The sequence below is a fragment of the Leptonychotes weddellii genome, chromosome X, assembly GCF_054177405.1.
Source record: "Leptonychotes weddellii isolate Sample4059 chromosome X, ASM5417740v2, whole genome shotgun sequence".
In the NCBI taxonomy this organism is placed as follows: domain Eukaryota; kingdom Metazoa; phylum Chordata; class Mammalia; order Carnivora; family Phocidae; genus Leptonychotes; species Leptonychotes weddellii.
This window is the reverse complement of record NC_138385.1, coordinates 62112111-62136700: the sequence shown is the minus strand read 5'-3', so window position 1 is coordinate 62136700 and position 24590 is coordinate 62112111. Positions and strand designations below refer to the sequence as shown.

The 24590-nt window shown below is 44.1% G+C and overlaps 1 protein-coding gene across 1 annotated transcript in view; it reads left to right on the top strand.

Annotated features, from left to right (window-relative positions):
• Window positions 1–24590, top strand: part of MSN (moesin) — a 64124-nt gene that overhangs the window by 21981 nt on the left and 17553 nt on the right. The window contains exon 2 of the mRNA XM_081808778.1: window positions 18875–18958. Within this exon, the coding sequence (XP_081664904.1) occupies window positions 18875–18958 (84 nt within the window). The remainder of the gene's footprint in view (window positions 1–18874; window positions 18959–24590) is intronic.

Genomic DNA, 24590 nt, shown 5'->3' with positions numbered 1-24590 from the left:
CTATACTCAACAGGGGAGTCCAGAGCTGGGACTAGCTCTTCCTATTCCTTCCCCAACACTTTATTTTTGGCTTTGCTGAGCCTCCTAAAATCCAGTCTGGCTTTTTGAGAAATTACCTCCTTTGTGTTCTTCTGAGACCATGCCTAAACAGAAGGAATCCTGGTACTTTTGGAGTATGACACAGAAACTGTTTGGAGTTATGGGGATGATACTACAGTATAGCTCTAGTGATTGCCTTACTGAGACACGGAGACATTCCCAGCTCCATCTGTAGCCCTAATATCCAGTGTCCTGGGGGCTTCCACTATGTTAGCTGTTGTGCGTTTATGTAGGCACCTATTTGGGCACCTGTGTCTGTTCATGCAAAATCTTTGGGAATCCTGAGATGGTGAGAATGTGGTGCCAAGGCTGAGTCACTCTTCTGCAAAGGTCAAAGTTTTAAGACGAGCTGTACCAGATTTGCTCTGGAATGCCTTTTCTTCTCCCTTCTGCTGTGACTACCCTTTGCCAAACACACCTAGACTTGTGAAACACACCCAACTGCAGACTACTAGGGAGACTCAACTACTGAGCTTCCTGACCTGAGGTGACAAGGGGATAAACAGCATTCATCAGAGCTGCTCTTCTTCTCCCCTTCCCTAATGTCCTCAGTACCGTACACCTCTCCCCAACACATAGAAGACTTGTGGAATATGCAAAGATATTTCTGCCGTTAATGACTGAAGCATATTTGTGGATAGTCAGTGAGTAAAGTTAGCTTAAATGGTTTTAATATGACAATTAATGGTGAGCATTCCAAGTAGAGTTGCCTCAGGTTTTCCCGTGACTTTTTTGGGTGGGTGTCTGGTCAGCATTATTCAAGGTGACTTGAGAGAAAGGAAGGGTGGTAGCCACAAGATAAATTAAGTAGGGCAGTTTTATAGGATCGTTTTCAACTACTATTTATAGGTGTATGGCCTTAGGTAAGGCATTGAACCTTTCTGAACCTGAGTTTTCCATTTTAAAAATGTGGGTAGGGCGCCTGGGTGGCTCAGTTGGTTAAGCAACTGCCTTCGGCTCAGGTCATGATCCTGGAGTCCCGGGATCGAGTCCCGCATCGGGCTCCCTGCTCGGCAGGGAGTCTGCTTCTCCCTCTGGCCCTCCCCCCTCTAATGTGCTCTCTCTTATTCTCTCTGTCTCAAATAAATAAATAAAATCTTTAAAAAAAATGTGGGTAATAGTGAAACCCACTTCCTTGGGATTTATGAGAGAGAGAATAGTTCGCAAGTGTGAAAGTACATCTAGGAGGGTGCCTGGCATATTGAAAGTGTTTGATAAATACCCCGTTTCTCTTAATTTCTTTCATGTATTTTGAGATCAAAACATTTCAGGACCCTAGTTAGGCTTTGCCTCTTATTTGTAAGTGTTCTCCCTGTGTGCAGTAGCACTATCTCTGTATGATTATTTTAATAGATGAGGAAACTAATATTTGAAGCAATGATGCCAATTACTGGCCTAGTTTGTGGTGAACCCCACTGTACCTTCCATTGCAGCCTGTCGAGGGGGATTGAGAATCTATGTGGGCATGTCTTGCTTTGTGAAGAGGAACCCCAGCTCTGGGGAGCCTTGAGAATTTCAGTATGAGGGAGTGGGGGAAAAGAAGAGCTATACTAAGACCCATGTTAGACTGGATGGTTATGGGGTGGGAAGAAGAGAAGATGTGCAGAGGAGAAAATGATTAGAGGAACCCTCACTCAAGAGGGCAAAGTGGTTTGTGAAATCAGTGTGCCCCGCCTCTTTGCAGAAGCCAGGCAGCTGTGGCTGAGGCCCATCCCAAGCTCTTGCTGTGCTGGTAGCTTTCACTTCCTCTTTGTGTGTGTGGTGGGGTGTGGGTGCTGTGGAAATCTTAGTCTGGTTGCCTTTCCAGGTCTACCTGTAGGTAGACACGTTTTCCATATGGACTGAATGGGTTGTAGTAGGCTCCCCTGAGGTGTGGAGAGTGGTTCCTCCCACGTTTGTGGGAGCTAGGGTAGGGAGTACTCATTAAGCTAAGCTGGTACCTCAGTGGGGCTATGTAGAACAGAGCCAGCTTCCTATCTATATCATGTACGTTAGGCCACCTTGTCTGGCTTTGTCTTCAGGAATTTCTCTCTCTGCCTGTGGGACAATTCTCCCCCAAATCTGATGATCTTGTGCCTAGTATTTTGGTGGTGGTCTGTAATTTACTCTCTTTTGATAAATTCTGGGGAGAAAGTCTGGGAGCTGGGAAAGGAGACCTGGATCCTTTGTACCTTAGGAACGATTTTCACATGTTGTATATTTCCCTGTAGCATTTGGAGGCATACATTGTGTTTCTTGCCTCTGTGTCCTTGTACATGCTCTTTCTCTAACCAGAATACCATAAGCTTCCCTTTCCATTTAACATCTTTTTCCTGTGACAGTCTTACTTATCTCAGGACATGTCAACTCTTCCTCTAAAGACCTTCTGCCCTTCTACTTTCTCCATTATGGCCTGAGTGCCCCTTTATGTTTCCACAGTTCCCTCTGATTACCCCTATCACAGCTCTTGCTGTATAGAATGGTAATTACCCATTCACTTGTCTGCATGCTACTGCCTCCCTGCTCCCCCCCAAAAAATCTGTTACATGCTCATTCACTCACTTTCACACACACATGTGCAAGCATTAAAATCATCTCAAGGCCTGATCCATATTGGGTATCTGATAAGTTGGTGTATGGAACCAGCATGTAGGCATATACAACTGTATCAGAGGGGCAGATCCTTTCTAAAACACCTGAGGTAGGTAAGAGTTGGCTCTATTTGCTTTTCTAGATCTTATTAGAATTGTAGGTATAATTTTAGGGTTTACTTTGGAACAATGTCTATTGCCTGGGCCATTGCGGAATCTTGTGGGTAATGACTATAGAGATTCTGGTAGGCCTCATACCTGAGGCTGTCTGAAGAAACTAGACCCAAATTAGGGTAGTGGGGGAAAGGGCTTCTGAGTCTACCCAAAGAACTTGTGTGTATGTGTGTGTGTGTGTGTGTGTGTGTGTGTGTGTGTGTGTGTGTAGGGTAAGTGGTTTCATGCATGCTCGCCTCCGCATTAGGGGTACAAAGACTGTATGTTTGTGGTGGTAGGGGTGCTAAAAACCCTGGTAATTTTGTCTGAATAGGTTAAACAGTTTTTACCAGTCTCAGTAATTTGGTAGCTGAGCTTGTAGATTGGAGAGCAAGATGTGGCTTTATCAACTGAAAAAAAAAAATACAAAGCCATCTTTTAAAGAAGTTATATCAAATGATGTACTATATGGTGACTAACATAACATAGGAAAAAAAGTTATATTAGTCTATATAGGGACCCAAACTAATAAGTTGGATGTTATGTTCCTGTTCTCTTACTGACCACCCCCACTCTGCAACTTTTCCAAAATAATCATAGATCCATATAGCTCAAGGGCATTATTTAGGCTCTCTTTACCTTTGCTTCCAGAAAGATGACCATGACAAAAATGAAGACTATAAGCTATGGCCACAAACAGAGATACCTAGGGCAGGTATGAGAGTACTCTTCAGCCTTCAGCACATCCACTGGAGGCAGGGGCTGAGAAGTTGGTATTTTCTTAAGGCCTATGTGATAAACTTTGTTCCCTGATGGGGGCAAGAGTTAGATTGGGTTATAAGATTAGGTGTGGGGAAGTAGTAGGCTGAGTGGGACTGAGGACATCCTGCTTAGGGGTGGTTGGCCAAGGTCCCCCATACAAGCCTAGCCAAGGATCATGCTGCCCTAAACATTCACACTTAGTGAGGCAGTGCTGTGGAATGGCATCTGCCTCTTTGCTTCACTCTAAATGAAGGAGGAGGTTCTCCCTGAACATTCAGATGGAATGTTCAGCCACATTCTTTGCTACTTATAGTTTAGGAAGTGAAGACAAGGGAGAGCCAGGGAGTCAGCTGGTCAGAGAGAAGTGAAAGGAAATTGAACAATGAGTAGGCTCAGGCTGTGGTACCCTCTTGCCATCCCTTACTCTGAGTGTGTTGGGGGGGCTGTTTATTATGGGTCTGAAGCCATTTTCTTTTTCATAGTTGCCAAAGCCACTCCAGGCCCATTAAGACTGCCTGCAGATCATGCTGCTTTAGCAGAAATGCTGAGACTGGCATCTAAAACCCATATGTAGTAACTTGAGTAATGTTTGGGAGACTTTTTGAAAAATAAGTTTACTGCATTTTTGCATCTCCTGGTTTATTAATCAAAGAAGAGCATTAGCATGTTGTCTTCCAGTTTCCAAATGTAGAAGTTGCTAATTTGTATTTTTCCAGAAAATTCGTTTTTCCAGAAGTACTTTGGATCATCACCATTTGTCTCTAGGTATGGATCCTGTAATGTGGAAGGTGCTCTCAGTGTTAACTTGTCACCCTTCCTGTCCCTGTCTGTGAAACTGGGAGATTTATTGCAGATTATTCAGCCTGATCAGGCAGAGAACTCCAGCTCCCTCCCCAGTCAACCAAAGCCTCCTCCAAGGAGGGGAAGTGTGGTAATGACATTATCTTTCCCCAGGCAGCCACGTGTTCTCTGAGAACAGGATGTGGGGAGGGCTGGGCCCCAGTCACAGGGTTTGGGGAGGGCACGGGAAAGTGGGTTGGTGGTGTGGGCATGCGGGTTTGTACCTGCCTCTTTGGCTTTGAAAGGTATGAAAAGCCCCTGTATTCTTAAGGGTTCACTTATGTGTACTTATGTGTACACTTATACGTACATGTCTGTGTTCTTACCCTAATAAAGAACTATAAACACCTGTGAATAAAGCCCAACTCTTCAGGCTGGAGAAACTCAGTGGTAAGGAGTGGGTGGGCCTACGCTTCCCACTACCAGCTCATGCCTTATGACTCCTGGAGCCATAGACCTTTTGGCAAGGTTTTGTTGGGGGAGCTGGACCCCAGTAAAGAATGGGGCTGCTGGGGCGCCTGGGTGGCTCAGTCGTTAGGCGTCTGCCTTCAGCTCAGGTCATGATCTTGGGATCCTGGGATCGAGTCCCGCGTCGGGCTCCCTACTCCACGGGAAGCCTGCTTCTCCCTCTCCCACTCCCCCTGCTTATGTTCCCTCTCTTGCTGTGTCTCTGTCTGTCAAATAAATAAATAAAATCTTTAAAAAAAAAAAAAAAGAATGGGGCTGCTTTGTTTCTCTTTCCCAGGGCCCTAGTCATTCCCCTCCCCCCAGATGGCTCCCTAGCATACTGTGATGATTTGCATGTTCAGTTTCTTCTGAATTCAGAGGCCTCATCCTCTTCTTCTCCCTGCCCCCACTACTTCTGTTGGGGACCTTTGGAGATATGCTGCCTGGGGTGGGGAAAAGAGGATGTAGCTAGCTTCCTGTACAAGGGAGGGTGGGGTGCCTGCCTTCCTGCCTGTCTGCCCACCCGCCCAGTTGCCATTTACCCGGTGCTTGAGGAACTGACTGAAGAGTTCAGAGTCACCAAAGGCTGAGGGGCTTTCCAAGGGCCGAGGATGGGGCTTGTCTCTTAATGGCCTCTCTTCACAGTTCTTCACCATGGGGATTGCTGGGCTTTCTTTTCCTGGAATCCCAATGCTGAAATGGCCTTTAGAGGCCAATTGGTCCAACTACCTTAGGTGGGGAAACTGAGGCCAAGAGAGTCCTTTAAGTCCTATAAAGAATCAGTGGCAGAGTTAAGATGAGTAAAATTCTAGAAAGTTATACCTGGAGGTCTCTGCCTTTCCCTAAGCTGGTAGTCCAGTGGTTTGCAAACTGTATTGGGCTGAGCTGCCTGGGCAGCTGCAGTCCCCCTTTAACTAGAACAGTTCTACTTTTATGTACTTTATATTTTGAAGTTTCATGTGGTTTTCTATCTGGAAGAGCGAAGAGGCAAGAAACTGCTAAAAATATAATAAAATTGAAAACCACTGAGCAAGACCTATCCAGTACAGTTGGGGACACTCTACCTAGAAGGGGAAGAGATTATCCCAAGGTTACTGGGACCAGACCCAGGACCAATTTCTGGCCCACTGTTCTTGGCTGGTTGCTCCTGGATAATGGCGTAGCTCCCTCTACCACAAGAAGACTGTGCCTACCCCATTGCTGCATTGGTCTTCTCCCATCTCAAGGATAGTTCTTCTTGTGGCACCTGAGACAGAGCTAGAGGCCACTTGATTTCTTGCATGAAATAAATGACAATAAGTAAGCCATTGGACTTTCTTTTAGCCTATTTTTTTCTTTTAATTTTAAATAAAAGAAACTTGGAAGGGTCAAGAACAGCGTACTAGTAGTTGCAGAGACCTGGGTTCTAGTCCTGTCTCCTTCACAGTTGAGCGAATTGCTATATACCTCACTGAGGCTCCATTTCTTCCTTCTGTAAAACTGGGCTTGTCTGTGCCCTGCCTTTCACATAGAATTGAATTAGGTGAGAGAATGCATGTGAACAAGTGTCTTTTAAGCACTAAAACACTGTGTACATGGGGCTAGGGTTATTATTGTATAAGGGTGAACCAGGAACCCTGGAAGAATCTGGATTGGATAATGAGGTGCAGGAGAAAAAGAACTAAAATTTATCAAACATCTAATACATGCTAAGTGCCAAGCCAGGTTCTTTTTTTTTTTTTTAAGATTTTATTTATTTATTTGAGAGTGAGAGAAAGTGAGAGAAAGAGAGAGAGCACAAGTGGGGGAGAGGCAGAGGGAGAGGGAGAAGCAGATTCCCTGTTAAATGGGGAGCCCAACACAAGGCTCAATCCCAGGATCCTGAGATCATGACCTGAGCCAAAGTCAGAAGTTTAATCGACTGAGCTACCCAGGTGCCCCAAGCCAGGTTCTTTTTTTAAAAGTAAAGGAGATGATGGTTCTCACAACAATCCTGTGAGGTAGGCATTATTTCTCCCATTTTACTTGTAGGAATATTGAGGCTTCAAGGGATCTATGGACTTGCATTGTCCCAGAGCCTCCCTCCAGAGCCCACACTGACAGATATTTGTGAAGAGACCCTAAGAATGTGCTTTGGTTTCCACTGGGGTTTTCTAACCCATTCCCTGACTCACTCCAGCCTCTCTCCGGTAGTAGTGATGGTACTGTTTCTTTTGCTTTCACATCTCAGTCCTGGGTTCTTTACCCCCAGCTTTCCTTGGCACCAGGCACATTTAAGTGCCCTTGTTTGGCCTTTAGCTGATGGAGCAGCCGTTTGGATCAGCCACCTTTTTGTTGACAAGAGGGTCTTCCTACTCCCTTGGGGTGCTGGTAAGGAGAATCAGGGATTTGTTGCTAGTCAGAGAGACCTGGCTTTTGGCCAAGGTCATGAAGCTAGAAGATGGCAGTTGTTTCCCTTCACTGAGACTCAGTTTCCTCATTTGTAAAATGGGGCTAAAGATGCTTACTTTCATGTGTATCATGTGCTGGTAAATATTTAAAAACAAGTTATCTGTTGAAGTCAAGATTTATACTGTTTACTGATCTCCATGTTGTAAATACTCTCATCATGGCCGATTCCAAGTTACCAAAGTGTGGTCCTTAATGGAGGAATTGTAAAGAGATGCACATGATCAGGGCTAGTGTGAGCTGGTTCCAGTGCACCATTATTAATCATCCCCCTCACCCCCTCATCCCTCCCCACATGCTCACATCTCAATGCAAATATAGGACCCCCTCACCATGTCTCTTCTGTTCTCCAAGTTCCCAGATCATCCAGGAAATGGAAAGTATCATTTAAGGTGCTCCTTGCCTGAAAACTCTCCCAGGAAAGAGTGAATATAGAGTGCTTAAGGGACAGAGAACTCAAGGCTTTGATGGGGACCCTAATTAGAACATTTTGATCCATATGTTTTGGCTGGTGAGGTATCTGCATCAGCTGTTTTCTCCCATTGTCTGATTCTTAACTAGATGTGAGGATGGTGGAAGGCTCTGGGCAATGACCTGAGCATTTGATCATCCCAGAAAGCATTTAGCTTTCTGTTTGGAATTCCAGAGTCTCCCTCTACTGCCGGCAGAGCCTGCTCTGCCTGGGCCCTAACCTCAAAGTCCCTGTCATGAGGATATCTTGACCAGACAGCAGTTTAGAAGACCAGACCTCTGATCCAACCCCTCATCTCCTCTCAACAATGTCTGTGCCAGGTGATTTTCTTTAAATTTCCTAAGGGATAAGAATCACCTGGGCCAAAACCACTAATTCCCGAGTCCTCTTCTGGAGAGTCTGTTTCAGTAAGTTAGGAATGGGGTCCAGGAATCTGAGTTTTTAAATTAGTGCCCCTAATGATTCTTATGATCAGTTAAGTTTGGGAAACACCACATTAGGACTGCACAACACTCTGCCAGGTTGGCATCATTATGCCCATTTTGCAGGTGGGAAGGTGGAGAGCTCATGGCTTATTGGTAGAGTTGGATCTTGCATATATGTTCAGAATACAAAGCTATGTTCTTCCTACAACAGAGACATTGATTTAGTGCACAACTGTGTCCATGATGGTGGGGAGTGATGATACTAGGTAGCAAGGGACAAGGATAATCCCTGCCCTATTTTACAAATAGGGAGACCAGGTTGTAGAGGTGTTTGGCGGCAGTAGCAAGACTGTTTGCATTGCTGATCTTTTGTGGAGGTGGGCTACATTCAACTCTAGAGAGCTGTTCACGAGGCCCAGCAGCCTAAATGTCTCCATAGTTGTTCTCTACTTATGTTTCTCTTCCTGCAAGCATCCCTCTAACCATAACACTAGCCCATGAGAGGCTGGTTGGTTCAGGGAACGGTATTCCATGCCAGAGGTTCCCAAATCTGGCTGGGCCTTAGAATTATCTGAAGTTCTTAACTTCTGATGTCCACACCCTGCTTCTGATATAATAAATCAAAATTTCTGTGGGTGAGTTCAGGGAATCTGTATTTCAAAAATTTCCTTAGGTGATTCTGATAAGCCAGTTTGCAGACCCAGCTTGTGATTTTTCTGCATACCAGCTGAAGAAAGTTTGGAGGTCCTGGTGGGTTGTGTTGACCGGGTAGGGATTTGTGTATTTTGGTGAAACATGATTGGCGAAAATAGCAAGGCAGAGCCCAGATTAAGGAAGATCAGACAGGCCCTGTAAAGGACAAGGTAGCATAGGTGCTCTCTTGTGTTCTACCTCTCCTCAGGGCTCTGCTTCTTGGGGAAAATCCCCATTCCTCCCAAGAGAGAAGGCATTTAAAACAATGCATGCCAAGGATATGCGTGTGTGAAGCTGATGTGCATGGCTTCACATTTTTTAACCAACTAGAAATCTAATCACATTTTAGAGTTTGCCACCAAAGTGAAAGCATCTTTTATGCTGAAAGGGCTCTCTGGAGGTCTTCTTGGGTAGTCCCTAGACCTCTGCAGTTGAACACATTTTCATTTTAAATCATTTCTAAGAGGCAGGATATTTGTAATAATATGGCTAAAAACGTGGGGTGCCCGGGTGGCTCAGTCAGTTAAGCATCTGCCTTTGGCTCAGGTCATGATCCCAGGGTCCTAGGATTGAGCCCTGTGTCCGGGCTCCCTGCTCAGCGGGGAGTCTGCTTGTCCGTCTCCCTCTGCCCTCCCCCCATTTGTGCTCTCTCTCACCCTCTCTCTCTCTCTCTCTCTCTCGAATAAATAAGTAAATAAATAAAATATTTTAAAAATATATGGCTAAAAAGGGGGTTAGTAGTCATCCCATTCTACTTGTGATGTGCTATGTATTTTCATGTCTATTATTTTAACTTAAATCTCCTAATAACCCTGTTGGGAAGTTGATATTATTAGACCTGTTTTATAGATTAGGAAACTGAGTTTCAAAAAAAAGGGAGATGAAAGAAGCTCCAAAGCCTTTTTCTGTTATACCATGCTTCGAAGAGCTGAGACAATTATTTCTGGGACAAGGACTCTAGTTATGTGGTTTCCCCAGATACTGGGTTTAGCTGTTGGCTTCCCAGTAGGGTTGGCAGAAAGTTGACCTTAGCTTACCTCTAGGGTTAAAAACAGCTTTTTGACTTGGCCTGGAAGCCTCCTCCTGCCCCTGTAGCGTTAACTGATCCTGGCTTCAGCAATTTTAACACCCAGAAGCATAAGACAGGGAAGAAATCCCAGGAGCATTAGCTAGAACTCAAGCTGAGGCTTGGATCAGCTCCAGTGTGCTTCAGAGCTGTGATCCTGGAGGTTTCTGGGGTGGGTTCCTGAGCAGAGAAAGTAGAGCCCTCTTCTGGTGCTCTGGGCAGACCTGGCATCTCCAGGCAGCTGCAAATGATCTGTGTTTCCAGCCTACAAATACTTCTTATGAAACTTGCAGGCAGGAAGCTTGGTCAGGCAGACAACTGGTATGAATGACTGAAATCCAGCTGGGTGTAGCCCCAGAGAGGGGCTTTGCCCATTTGGGAGACTTACTTTATTAATGATGGGCCCTGTCCCCTTTTGTTTCAGCAGCTTCAGAGTTTTACGGGAATTGAAGAATCTGCTGTTCTTAGCTACCTAGATATAAATCTTTTCCTCAAATTCCCTGCTTCTTTCCCTGTTGCATCCCACCCTCCTCACCAACCTCCATCTCAGATCTTGGCTGTATCTGCTATCGGGGAACTTCCCAATCAGTTGCTATCCAAGTTTTTGCAAAAGAAGCTGTCTTAGAAGCAAGGATTTTTGAGTTTTCTTCTATGGTGTTATGAAAGGTTTAGTCTCCCTAGAATGAGTGTTAGTGAATGTCTCAGAGCCTGAAAGTTAGGCCTGCCCTCTGTTGAAAGCTAGACTTCCAAGCCATGCTAGCTTGGAGTTTTTCATGGAAGCAAGATGGCCCAGCTTCCTCTACATAGTCTTCATAGTCTTTAGCAGGGGTTCACCTGAGGTATCTACTGTTTCTAAGTGCCAGGGTGGTTCTATAGCTTATTAAGTGGCCACTGGATCAAGAGCCAGGTTTTTAATCCCTGATCTCATGGTGCCTAGCAGCTGTGTGACTCTGGGACAATGCCTCTCCTTTCCTGGACCTCAGTTTCCCTAGCTGTTATGTTGCAGAGTTTGAACTAAATGATCTCTTAGTTTCCTTTCAGGTCTGATAGTTTGGGATTCTGGACTGTTTATTCTCTTGGAGAACGGGGATGAGAAGTTCAGAAAGACGCTATTCTTGAGGAGCCAGATGAGATTCTAGAATGAGTGGATTTAAATTTTGAGGAACAGTAAAGAGGAGGAATGGCTATGCTGAGGAACTGAGGGGCAGCCTCTGTAACTAAGAAGGAGAGATGAGCTGGGGTGGGGGGTAAGTGAGTAGGTGTTGTTTGATCCTGGAGTATGGTTTGGCTGAGCTGATTTTGAGAGTAAGTCCTGGAGTTGGGTGCAAATGGCAAAAAGTTAGTTTACTTCCTGACCTTCATGTGTTGAGAGGGGGACTCTACCTCAGTCTGAGCTTGATCAAAAGGCCATACAATTAAGGCTGGATTAATGGTGAAGCTTCAGCTTGCTAAGGTAGTCTCATTGTTTCTGACCTTTACAGCTTTGGCCTCTGCTCTGAACTCTCATTCCCATAGTAACTAGGTATGTTCTCATTGCTAAGTTAGTTACATGTGGGGGTTACTCCCCCAAATATATGGTGACTGGTAGAGTAACACCCCATTTCCAATATGCCCTTGTCTCCCAATGCTTTTTGGGGAGCTTTTGGAGGGCAAGACTGAGTCAAAGCAAGTAAAAGGGGAATCCTTGTCTCCCATGGCCTTTGTAGCAGTTGAAGTGGTTGAAGAACTGCTGACCCATTAAGATATGGGTGTGCATGGGGTTGGATGTGGCTCTCCTTTCTAGAAACTACTGGGAAAAGGCACAGGCACAGGAAGGGTTAACCCCAGGCAGGTCTTGATGGCTGCATTAAGGGTCTAGAGATGGGCAGGAAGAGGTCAGAACAGATAACAGCTCCAGGTACCATTTCCAAGTCAACAGTGGCTGAGTTGCTGGGAAGTGAGTGAGTCAGTGGAAGAGGGGGAGGGGAAGAGGGGGAATGCCTCCTAGGCTGGAGATTCAAAGCAACCCTTGTTTTCCCTCTTATGGAAAACAGCTGCTTGAGGCAGTGCTGTCATCCCAAGAGGCAAGACAGACCAGGCCTTGCCCTGCCCTGCCCTTGCCTCAGTTCTGGCAGCAGGAAATGGTGGGTGCTGGAGCCTAAATAATGGGGATTAGGTAGTTTGAGTAACACTGTGGTGACTGTTCTCTGTCCAGTGGCGAGACTGACGTTCTGAGGTTGCCCTGGTAAGGCTTGTCCTGCCTTTGTCCCCCTCCCCCACTTGCCTTTGTCTTCTTCATACCAGCAGCTCCACTGAAATGCCAGAGCGGGTGGGCCCTTGAGGAGAATGTGGAGGTGGCAGGTGGGGGTGAGGTCATTGAGCCCGGACACAACTGGGCTGACTCACAAGCTCTGCCCCTGTGAGGGGGCCTTCCCAAGCAGTGCTTCCCAGATGTGCTCAGGCTTTCAATGCCAGAGTGTTTTGGCCTTGGACAAAATAGTTGCCAAGGCAGTGTCTGAAGACAGCAGTGAAACCAGCATGATCAGAGAGCAGGGTGGAGTCATGGAAGGAGCTCCGGGAATGTCTAGAAGACGGTCTTCCCCACTTGCTGGCTGAGTAAATTTGGCTTCAGTGATGTTAAGTGAGACTGTGGGTGATGGGTCTTGGCACATAGTTGGTATTCAGTAAGTGTTCATTTCCATCCTCCTGTCACCTGCCTCTGTGTATTTCAGTTTCATCATCTATGAAGTGGGGCCAGTAATTTTAATTCTTTCTGGTTTACATGTCCATACTTCAGGCAAATTACTTGTGGTTATTCAACTCTCTCTACTTTCTCCTCTGCCCACCCCCCACAAACTCCTCTCCAGGAAGAGCCATCTTGTAGTTCAGTGATATGGAACAAGTGAGGGGAAGCATTGCCCCGATCTCCTCACTGTGATATGGCTACTGCTTACCTGGATGTTCCTGGCTCTAGGAAAAGAGAGGGTTGGTCCTTTCTTTGAAGCTGGCCAGGCCCAGAATCCAAAGTACCCCAGCTGCTGCAGCATCTGGCCTGGTTATTTTTGTTTTCTAGGCCAGACAACTGGGGACACAGGAGAGATCCCAGTGGGTTGAGGGCTTTGGATGGCAGACCACTAAGATGGGTTCATTAGTGAAGGACATTGGTGTGGGAAGTGTCTGTGTTCAGTTGTTCAATAAATAACTATTTATTGTTCTTGGGCTAGAGGTGGGAGGGCTAGTGTATGAGAGGGTGACACCGTCCCTACCACACCCAAACTTTTTGTTGTTGTTCCCTAAACCCTTAGTGTTCTCCAGAGACAATCTTTAAACTCAGGCTGTGCCTAGATCCTCAGGGACAGGGTTTGGAAGGGATTTAATTCTCTACATATTGAAATAATACCCCACCTAGGCCAGTTCCTTCACTCCTGCCAAGCTGAGGGGCTGCCTGGGAACTTTCTGCTGACTTTGGAGGTTTTATTTTCAGGTTCTTGCCTCCCAAACTAGACCACCCTCTTCTCATAGAAATTGCAGAGACCAGGCCTCAAAGGAAGGCAGTGGGTACCTACTAGGGTGAGTGTCCAGGGTGCCCTGTGTGGTAGTGGGTCTGGGCATGCAGCTCATCTTACACACTTGGGTTCCAGATTAGTCTAAGGGAGAACAAGGGACCTTCTTTGATCAAGACTGTGTTCTACCTATCACCTTCAGGCCCCAACTATGTTATTACCCTTATTCCCCCCCACCTCTGACACACAGAAAACAGGAGAGTACAGACCCATGACCCTGTCCTCATGACTCACATTTTCTTCTGAGTTAAGTGGTGGCAAGAATAGAAGTCCCTTTGTGTTTGCTTTTCTTTCTGTTTTTTTTTTTTTTTAAACCTAAGATTATTTGTCCTCAGTGAAATTCAGGAGTCTTAGGCTGTTCTCCCTGGAGTAGCAGCTACTGTGGAAATGGCAGAAACCCTGAACAGGGATTCTGGAGAAGTAGGTTCCAGTTTGGTTTCAGCCGGACATCTTTAGTTTTTAGAAGAGCCCTTGTTCTGGGGTCATGCTCTATTTGGGAGGAAGGAAGCATAGACAGCACTAGCGTGTATGACATGCTTATTCCTAACCCAGGCTGGGTCCTTTTCTACCAATTGATTTATTCAAGAAACATTTCTTCAAAAAATATTTGACTTAAATATTTGGACTTGTGTACTAAGCCCTAAAGATGTTACATTGATGTGACCTGTGATTGATATGATCTATGATTGACACTGGCTTATTTACTTTGAAAATTCTTCCCAACAGTGTGAATTAAAGATAACTCCTAGGCTGTGGAATGTTTCCCTGGAGTCCTACCTCTTTCATCAGTTTCCTCCCTGGGCACTTTCTTCCAAAAAGCCTTGTTCTGATTCTGCCCCACTCTGCTCAGAACCTCCAGGCTGGCCAACAGGATTAAGGCCCAGCTTTCTAGCATAGCCTTCAAGGCCCTCCACTTACCTTCCCAGCCTCTCTGCCTACTCTTCACTTTGTAGGTCTCATTCACCCTGGAGTAGACCTGCTTCTAAATGGGCCATCTCCATCCCTGTATCATTCTGGGCCATTGCACATACTGATTTGTCTACCTGGGACATTTGAGTGTTCTTCCCCCCATCCTGCAATCTCCTTTTTTTTTTTTTTTTAATGCAGCTTATCCTTGTGGACCAGTGCAAATATCACTTTGAACTGTGGTTTCTTATCTCCACAAAAAGATTCTTCTGTTCTGCTATGGCATTCCTCTGGGTCTTCCTTGTAAATTATAGTTTTCCTATTATTCAGTAAGTCTCCTTGGGGTCAAGCACTGGTCCTACAGCTCTACTCTAACCATAGTTCCTTGAATGTAGTGTTCCCTTAATATTGGGTGAATTGAAATAAATTTATAGGAAGCTCCTTAACCTGGAATTCTTAGGCCTCCATGGGGGTCCATGGATATAATCTGAAGTGGGAAAGATCTATGAACCTGGATTGAAAAAAATTACATATTTGTTTTTACTAACCTCTCACTGAGATTTAGACCTCCTTCAGTTATGAATACAAGCAAAATTGCACTACTAGGTATTTCCCCCAAAGATACAGATGTAGTGAAAAGAAGGGGCACATGCACCCCAATGTTCATAGCAGCAATGTCCACAATAGCCAAACTTGGAAGGAGCCGAGATGCCCTTCATCAGACGAATGGATAAAGAAGATGTGGTTCATATATACAATGGAATATTACTCAGCCATCAGAAAGGATGAATACCTACCATTTGCATCGACATGGATGGAACTGGAGGGGATTATGCTAAGTGAAATAAGTCAGGCAGAGAAAGACAATTATCATATGGTTTCTACTCATATGTGGAATATAAGGAATAGCACAGAGGACCATAGGGGAAAGGAGGGAAACCTGAATGGGAAGAAATCAGAGAGGGAGATAAACCATGAGAGACTCTGGACTCCGGGAAACAAACTGAGGGTTACAGAAGGGAGGGGGGTGGAGGGATATGGTAACCAGGTGATGGGTATTAAGGACGGCAAGTGATGTGATGAGCACTGGGTGTTATACACAACTAATGAATCATTGAACACTACATCAAAAACTAATGATGTATTATATGTTGGGTAATTGAACATAATAAATAAAAAAAAAGAAAAGAAAGATACAAACCCCAGAATCTACAAAGGAAAATAATGACAAATTAATTATGTAAAAAATACTATAGGAAAAAAAAATGTTAAAAGGGATAACACAAATAACAAAGTGGGAAAAAATATTTGTCCAACCTATGACCAAATATGAACTTCCTTAGTATATAATAGATATATACTAATTAATTAATAGATAAAGAGAACAGCCCAATAGAAAAATAGACCAAGGACCAAAAATTAAACTGCTAATAAACATAATTATTTTTAATGAGCAAGCTCAACTCACTGGTGTAGAAACAAAATATAATTTTTATTTTTCCAAAAAAACCCCCTAATATGTTGGCTAATTGAACTTAATAAAAAAAAAAAAGGATGTGAAATTAAAAAAAAAAAAAAAACCCTAAATGACAGAATGAGGAGAACCTCAGAGCTGATGAAGGCATGAAGGTGCTGGGAAGGTGGCCCAGCTGGAGAGGGCATAGAAGCTCTGTATCCCCCCACCCCCTGCCTACCTTGCCCTGTGCATGTCTTCCATTTGGCTGTTTCTGAGTTACATCTGTTTATAATAAACCAGTAAATGAAAAAAAAATGAATACAAGCGAAAAAAGAAGTGGTAAAAATGGCAGTACCTGTGACTTTGTCACTAACGGAAATCTAAGAAACTTTTATATCACAATTTTTTTGCTGTGGTTTTATTTTTATTTATTTAAAAATTTATTATTAAAATATAGTTGATATACAATGTTATATTAGTTTCAAGTGTACAACATAGTAATTTGACAATTCAGTACATCACTCAATTCTCTATATTGTAGATTTCTCAAAATATTTCTATGCTCAACACAATGTTGAAATTACAGTAGTAATAACTAATAAGATACAGTGCTAGGCAATTACTTAATATCATAAAAAGCACATATTTTTATAACTATTTCAGTATAATTGGTTTCTTTGTATCACTTTATTTCATGCTTTTACAAATATTCTGAAAGGGGGTCCATAGACTTCATCAGACTGCCCAGAAGGGCCCATGGCACAGTTAAAAGATCAAGATATAAAATCTTCCCACCTCTGGATCTTTACACTATGCTAGATCTCTGTATTTCTTATATCCCCATGCTTAGAACTGCTCATTTAACCATCTTTTGACTCCTACTGAGTCTTGGGTACTGGAGAGGTAACTCAAAGTAAGACAGAAACCTTGAGGTGATAATGAAGTCCAGTGTATTAAAAGCCCTACTGGCTTTTTTCTACTCTTTCCTATCTCCTCAGTCATTGGTGTTTTGAGGTCTCTCTTGACTCAGCTCAACGGTGATTTGAGGCTAGAAGTTGAGGCCAAATTCCAGCCCATTGGGCCTCATTCTCACTACCTTATGGAGACCCATTCTATAGAGGTCACTGGATTGGCAGGAAGCCTAGGATAACACCAAGTCAAGGTGGCTAATCTTGCCCATTGTCTCCCTCTGGGGTAACTTGCCTTACTTGTTCCTGCCTTCAGGGCCTTTCCTGTCCCATTGTCAATCTTGAAATAGATTTCCTCCCTGACTCCCTAGTGATATTTATTTACAAAGTTGTTCCCCAGGCCTGGTCCTCATCAGAATTGTTCAGCTGGCAAAATGGCTGTTTGGCCCCCTCTTCCCCGCTAACTGACCCCTATGCTCAGGAAAGACCCAGAGGTGTCAAAGACTGATAAGGCTTAATGTCTTACCCACTCCATGGGGATTTGCATTTTTGATAATTCTATTTTTAGTCTCCAACCAATAGTATAAGTAGTATATAAGCATCTTAGAAAATGTAGATTAGTTTTTTTTTTAATTTTTTAATTTAAAGAAGGGAGAACACACTCATCACCACCCTAAAACCAAGCCTGACTAATATTGGGCATGATTCCAATAGTTATCTCTCTGTGCATACTTTTTATAGAATTGAGCTCATGCAATCTTGTTGCTTTCCCTTCTTTGCTTAATATTACTGAAGTATTTTCCCTGGGCATGAAATAGTCTTCAAAATATTTTATATGACCTTATATAACAAGCCAGTTTGTGGCTGTTCTATGTAGAGTACTTATGCAAAATGTCCCACAATTTAAAGAATTAATCTTTGATTTCTTCTCCTGGGGGATATTTTACACTTTGATGTACAAAGTTAGTGTATTGGTTTAAATTGAGGTTTGGACTTAAATCTGAATCCAAACCCTGTCTTCCCCACTTACTAATGATATGACTTTAGACAAATATTTATTTCTCCACCCCTAATGTGGAGATAACATTATCTACTTCGTAAGGTGATTGTTGATATTAAATGGGATAGTGCACGTGAATCGCCTAGTGAATAGCAAGTCTCCACACATGAAAGCTACTGCATATTGCTACTACTATTACCACTACTACCAAGTCTTCAGCCAAAGGAACAAATCTCTACTGATGAAATTTCAGCTATCATTGACCTGAGCTAGGGGGTCTATTTTAAAAGCTGAGGGTACTTTTTCCAGTGGCTGTAAAATTGTGTGTGTGGCTACCTGTTATTTTCATTGGTGCCTGCCCCTTTTCCTTTTCCCCTCTGCTGACTTGGCTTTGGTAGTATCTCTGTGCCACCCACACCTACCTACCTTTGCTAAGGCCCCTTTTCTCTTTTGCGCTTAGGGAGACCAATGAGACATAAATGCAAGAAGTATTAACAATGCAAGTCAGTATATAGAACCATAGACACCAGCATTAAAATGGTCATCACCTAGTGTAATTGACACCCACCCCCCGCATTACTACTGTTGTACAGATGAGGTGAACTAGGGCCCAGGAAGGAGATAAGACTTATCCAAGGTTGTAGATTGAGACAGTTGCAGTGCTAGGCTTGGAACCCAATGTTCTTTATCTTGCCCTTAACTTGTGTCTGCAAAGACAAGTACTGTAGATAATTCAGGTTGTGGATCAGAGGTGGGAAGAGAATGCTGTGGGCCTAGAGCTGGCTGGTGTAGGTGGGGAAGGCTTCCTGGAAGAAGTACAGTCAGCACTTGCTTCCTCTTGATAGTAGACTGATTTGCATTTATGTGTTTGCCCCTTGGTAAGCATTGCTCTGTGGCGTTGTTTATTGTCTTCATAAGCTGGTTGGGAGCTAGGGTCTGGTTATTGTTTGTTTATTTCAATATTCTCCCTTCCTTCCCACCAATATCTAAGTTGCTCAGATTCTTAGCATCCTAGTTCCCTCTTCTTTGGTTGAACAGATACACTTGTTCCAGGCTCTGCTAAGCACAGAGCCAGACAACTAACTTGCCTCTTTTGATCTCATCCTAGATTAATGTGCGTGTCACCACCATGGACGCAGAGCTGGAGTTTGCCATCCAGCCCAACACCACCGGCAAACAGCTGTTTGACCAGGTAAGGGAGGGACTATTTGTTTCTTAGCCTCTGCCACTTCTTCCAATAGTTTTCACCACAGTGCCCACTTCTTGGGAATCTCTTCTCCTACATGCTCCTTCAAGATAGGTCCAAATAAAGGCTGACCCCCACTTTAATAACAAAGGAGGCAAAGTTTAACTTTGGCAGCCTGCACCTCAGATGGCTCCAATTAATCCTATCCTTGGTCCTGAATATGGTAGAAAAGAGAAGCGAGCAGGGTATGACTCTGTTAGATGCTCTAAAAATGTTAGCACATGGAGCCTTCCTCTCAACTCTGAAAGATGCAAGTGATCTCTCCCCCATTTTAATGATGAAACTCAGAAATTAAATAACTTACTGTATCTAGCCAGTATCTGGCTGGGATTTCAATCTGCATTCTAATCACTGCACCCCATGGCCTCTGTCACTTTTTTTTTTTTTTTTTTTGCTTCCTAGTAGAAGGAAACCAACTTATTCTCTCTGAGGTAGTGTGCTCTATGTACATTTCCTTCAAAAGAACACTGGGACTTAGGACACCACTGGGAGTGCTAAATGCATTATGAGGGTACTTCATACCCTGAAGTCAGGCCATGGAGATAATGATGACGTGTCATTCCCATCTCCAACGCAAGGGGTGTCCCTTCACGAGGAGTCACTATTATCAGAAGGGATATGCTATATATAATCTAATAGCTGGGTGGGGGCCACAGACTCTTTCAGCATTCAGAAACTCTCCAGGGGCCAAGGGAATGTGCCATCTGTGACCAGACTTCCAGGAGTGAAAATGGGGTTCCCATTTCCAAAGGCTGGAATCCCTTCACCACTTTCTGGTGAGGTGGGGGTCTGATATTGTCTAGGATATGTTACCTTGATGGATTTTCCAGGCCCTCTTTCTCCTTTGCCCTCTGAGTCCCTCTGTTGTCTAAGAACTTACCCAGAGTTGGGGAGCAAAAGGAAGAAAGGCTCCTTCAGCCTCTTCTCAGACTCCTTCCCAGACCCCTGGTTCTACACATTACCCTTCTCAAGCCAAATGATGCCATCCCCTGCCTTCAACACTGGGGGCTTTGTTCATTTGCATTGGAGGAGGATAACTGTGGAGGGAGGGTGAGGAAGGCATCATTTAGAACCTAGGGCAGAAAAATTCTTGAACAAAGAGGCTTATTAACTTCAAAAAGCCACAGAGCATGGTAATTCTTTGTTCGTGTTGGTTTGATTTGTGTACTGTGGGTGTTGTTCTGTAGGAAGCCCAGATGGTAGGGAGCCCTGGACAGATGGTATGCTAGTTGTGAAAGCAACTACTTCCCAAACAAAACCTTTGAGAGACTTGAAGCTTTCATGCTGGCTGGAGAGAGGAAAGGGAGAAAGCCTGTAAGTTCATGACTTCTCATCTGGAAGATCAGTGTTGTTCTGAGAAATATCATTTACTGAGCACTTACTATGGACCAGCCTTGGCTAGGTGCTTTAATCCTTGCATTGATTCTGCCTCTGAGAGGTAAAAGAACATACTCTAGGTTATGCAGTTAGTGAGTTGTAATATGGAGTTTCAAATACAGCTCTGCCTGCAAAACTAGTTTTCCCACTGCGGTATTCTGCCTGGGTAAATGAGGCTGTTTGGGTTGAGAAGACTTAAGGTAAGATGTGTCCTCTGTCTTGAGATTTCTGAGGGGCTGTCATAGGAAGGAGGGAGAAGTAATGTTCTGTGAGGTAAGATGGGGCAGAGCTGGGACCCCGTGGGTGAAAAAGGGAAAAAGATTTGAACTCAAACAAGGAATTGAGCATCTGGCACTCTCAGGGCCAAGGCAGGTCTGGATGGGAATCCACAGAGGTATGCGTTCACAGGCTGTTGGGGGATATGATCTTTTCCCTCTCTCTAACTTGATGAGTGAGTCATTAAGGGAAGAAGTCCATTCTGTCTGGCCTTTGAGACCCATTATTCAAGGAGGCCCTCCTGGTGGAATTGGGGCCTAGGAAGAAGGAGCTGGACTCCTTGGAAGGAATTGACAAAAGCTCTGGGGCCACCCTGGGACCCAGAAGTTATCTGGCCAGTAACCAGAGAGGAAGCTGACTGGAGAGGAAGCACCCTCTTTGGCATCAGTAATAAATAACAGGCAACAATGGGAGGTCATAGCTCAAGGAGACACAAGACCTGGTGGGAAAGGGAAGTGTGGCCTATAGTTCCTCCGTTTACCTTCGTGAGTGTGCACACAGCTAGGGAGTGGAGAGAACATGTTTTGCTACAGCAATTCTGTCACCACTTCTAAAGCCTGAGGTTCTTCAGAGGGCTCTTGATTACCTAGGTGCCACTAAGGGGCAGTGCCATCACCATGAGTTCCATTTTTGAGAATCACCTGCCCAGCCAGGGGCTCTAACTCTGTCTGCCTCTTCCCTTCAAGATACTGAGCTCTACAAGAAAGGTGAAATCTCAGAGCATCCATTCATTCATTTGTTCATTGACTGATTCACTATTGACAGAAGGTCTACTGTGTCTCAAGAAAAATCTCTAGACCTATTAAACACCATCTCTGTCCCTAAGGACCATGGAGTTCCTTACCTATAGAAGCAGAGAAAAGTAAATGCAACACAACTCTCTTCTCACATAGAATAAAACACCCTTGAAGTTCAGGGTGACATATAGTGTATAAACTATGGGATTTAGTGTCAGCCTTGGGTTCAAATTATGTCCTGCTATTTAGCTGTGTGACCTTGGATGGCTCATTTAGCCTCTTAGGACTTGATTTTTTTCAGTAAAAAGGTAATCAAACTAATTTCAGAGATTTTGTGGTCTTATTTAATCCTCAATAAGTAAAGAGTCTGGTGTATAGCAGACACTCGAATGTTGATTGTTCTTATTAAGGGCTAAATAAGTAGTAGAAATTGCCCTGGGAGTTCAGATAAGGGAGCCATTAAATCAGGAAGATTTTTCTGGCTTGGTAAAGTCCTTAGGATTTGTGGATTCTGCATTGAAGACAACAACCTTTTCTTCTTTTTCTTCCATTTTTATTTTATAAAATAACTAACATCTATTATTATAATAGTAATATCCCCATCTTGCAGTTGAAGGATTGAGGCTTACAGGGGGGGAAAAGACCTGTTTAAGGTTAGATAGCTAGGAAGTGGTATAGTGGCTTGAATCAAGGCATATATCATTTGCAGTTTTCCCAGTGCCTTTTGTCAACTGTGTCCTCTGTGACCTCCCCTCTCTTTGCATGTTCCCATTCTGAGTGGAGGAAATTTGTCCCTAAACTTAGAATTCTAGCTGAGTGTGTTCTATGCTATAGAGCAGGTGGCCACTTGAACATAGGCAGTGTAGAGTAGCAGAAACGGCGTTGGTGGCAGCCCCTACCAGAACTTTCCAGTTGTGCATTGATTTGTTTTCAGGTAAGTGGTTGATGCTGCTGCTGCCAAGCCTGTAATGGGATCTCAGTGGGCCTTAGGTGTTTGGGCATTGATGGAGTTTGCACATAATTTTTCACACAGTTTTCCTTTTGAGGCTCCAGCCTTGCTTCCCAGTTTTGCTCTGGGCTTCTGAAGTGGCTCATTACATCACTAATTGGTTTACTCAGATGCATGGGGGATATGGAGAGGAGGGCTCTGGGCTCTGGAATTGACCTGATTGCCCCTTCCCTCCATAGACCTCAGATGTAGGCAGCCTTCACATGCAGAGGAGAGACAAAAGAGGGTTCTTTCTTACATTCAAATGTTCCTAGTAATTAGTGAGGATTTTCTCAGAGGCAAATCTCTTCCCCTCACTGGACATCAGTTTTCTAGTTTATGCTGCTTGGACCCGATAATACTTCACAGTCAACATGTTGTGAGGGTTTGTGTTGTGTGGCTCAATAGAATTCATAGCCCAGTGTCTTAAAAACTGAAGTCCTAGTTTCTGTAGGTGTATATGGCAGGTTTTAGGAAGTACACAGAGCTGTGAGATGAATTTGATTTAGTAATTTAGTATCTTTTTTTTAAGATTTTATTTATTTGTCAGAGAAAGAGAGAGCACGCACACACAAGAAAGGGCAGTAGCAGACACAGGGAGAAGCAGGCTCCCTGCTGAGCAAGGAGCCCGATGTGGGACTTGCTCGATCCCAGGACCCTGGGATCATGACCTGAACCGAAGACAGACGCTTAACCTACTGAGACACCCAGGTGTCCCTTGATTTAGTATCTTGGAGCATCAGTTTTACTTGTAGATGTTATCTATTTCATTATTAAAACAATGGGGTACCTAGGTGTTTCAGTTGGTTGAGTGTCCAACTCTTGTCCGTCTCATGGGTTGTTGGACTCAGCCCCACCTGGGGCTCCACACTCAGCCGGGAGTCTGCTTGAGCATTCTCTCCCTATGCCCCTCCCCCCGCTCACGCATGCGCATGCACTCTTTCTCTTAAATAAATAAATAAACCTTAAAAAACAAACAAACAAAAAGATATTTAAGGAGTAGACTGTAAAATGTGCACATGTAATTAAGATTAAACCTGAGGCTTCAAAGAAATTCTAGCTTTAGCCATCTACTTATATCCCCCTATCTTTTGTGTCCCCTGGGGTATATGCATTTATTATTTTCTGCTGCTTATGGATTTCTTCCATAGAAGCTTTGAGAAATGCTAGCTCAGGCCAGATAAGTTGGCAGTCTGGGGTCAAAGGGAGCCAAGAAAAAAAAAAATATATATATATATATGTATATATATATTTTTTTTTTTTATCAGAGATGGCGTCATTTCTCAGAGTGGAATGGGAAGGACCCTAGTCACTGAAGCCAGAGATGTTGTTCCTGGAACAAGGACCTAGAGACTCTCTCCCACTAGAAAATAAGATTTCTTTTTCCTCTGGGGTGGAGGTCTCAGCTGGAAGCAAAGCTGGAAGTAAGCAAAGCTTGGCCTCATTCCCAAGTGGAGACAAGAGTTGCCTGATCAAATGATTCCCAGTACCCTGTGTACCTTAATTGGAGATTTCCTTATAGCCTGGAGTCTAGGGGTCATCTGTTTTATCCTTTGTTCTTTTTCAGTCTCAATTCTGACCTTAGATCATATTTCCTTCCCTCCACACCCTTATTTCCTCACTTTGGGACTTCGGTGGAGGCTGAGAGAGATTGCTCTCTCCAAAGCTCTGAAGCCTAAGGAAGTGGAAAATTTATATGCATCTGATTTCTCTATGTTCATAAGGGAAGAGGCAGAGCTCAGAGAGAGAAAATTTGCTACTGATCCTGACATCTTTTTTTTTTTTTTTTAATATCACTTTTGCTGTTATTTGTCCAACTGCTCCTCAGAGATACTCCACATCCTGGAACTATTTTGGGTCCTGTGATCTTCCTCTCATTACACCCCTACTCATCCTTCTAGTGAAACAGATAACATGGTGCAAAACGAGGCTAAGGAGCTCATTCCTGGGACCTCTAGGACTGATTATCTGTACCTGCCTTAGTCCCTTTTAATTCTGGGGTCTCCGAGCCTCTACAGTTGGTATAGGCAGAGGCCAGTTGCTGCCCTACCAGTTCTATTCTGAGGCTGCCATCGCATGACCTAGTGTCCTGGCCCTAATGGTCCATCTTTAGCATCTTCAGTGTGTCTCTTTCTCACCTGGGGCTGAATTACTTCTTCTCCAGCAGTTGCATCTGGACACACTATTCTTCTTCAACCCT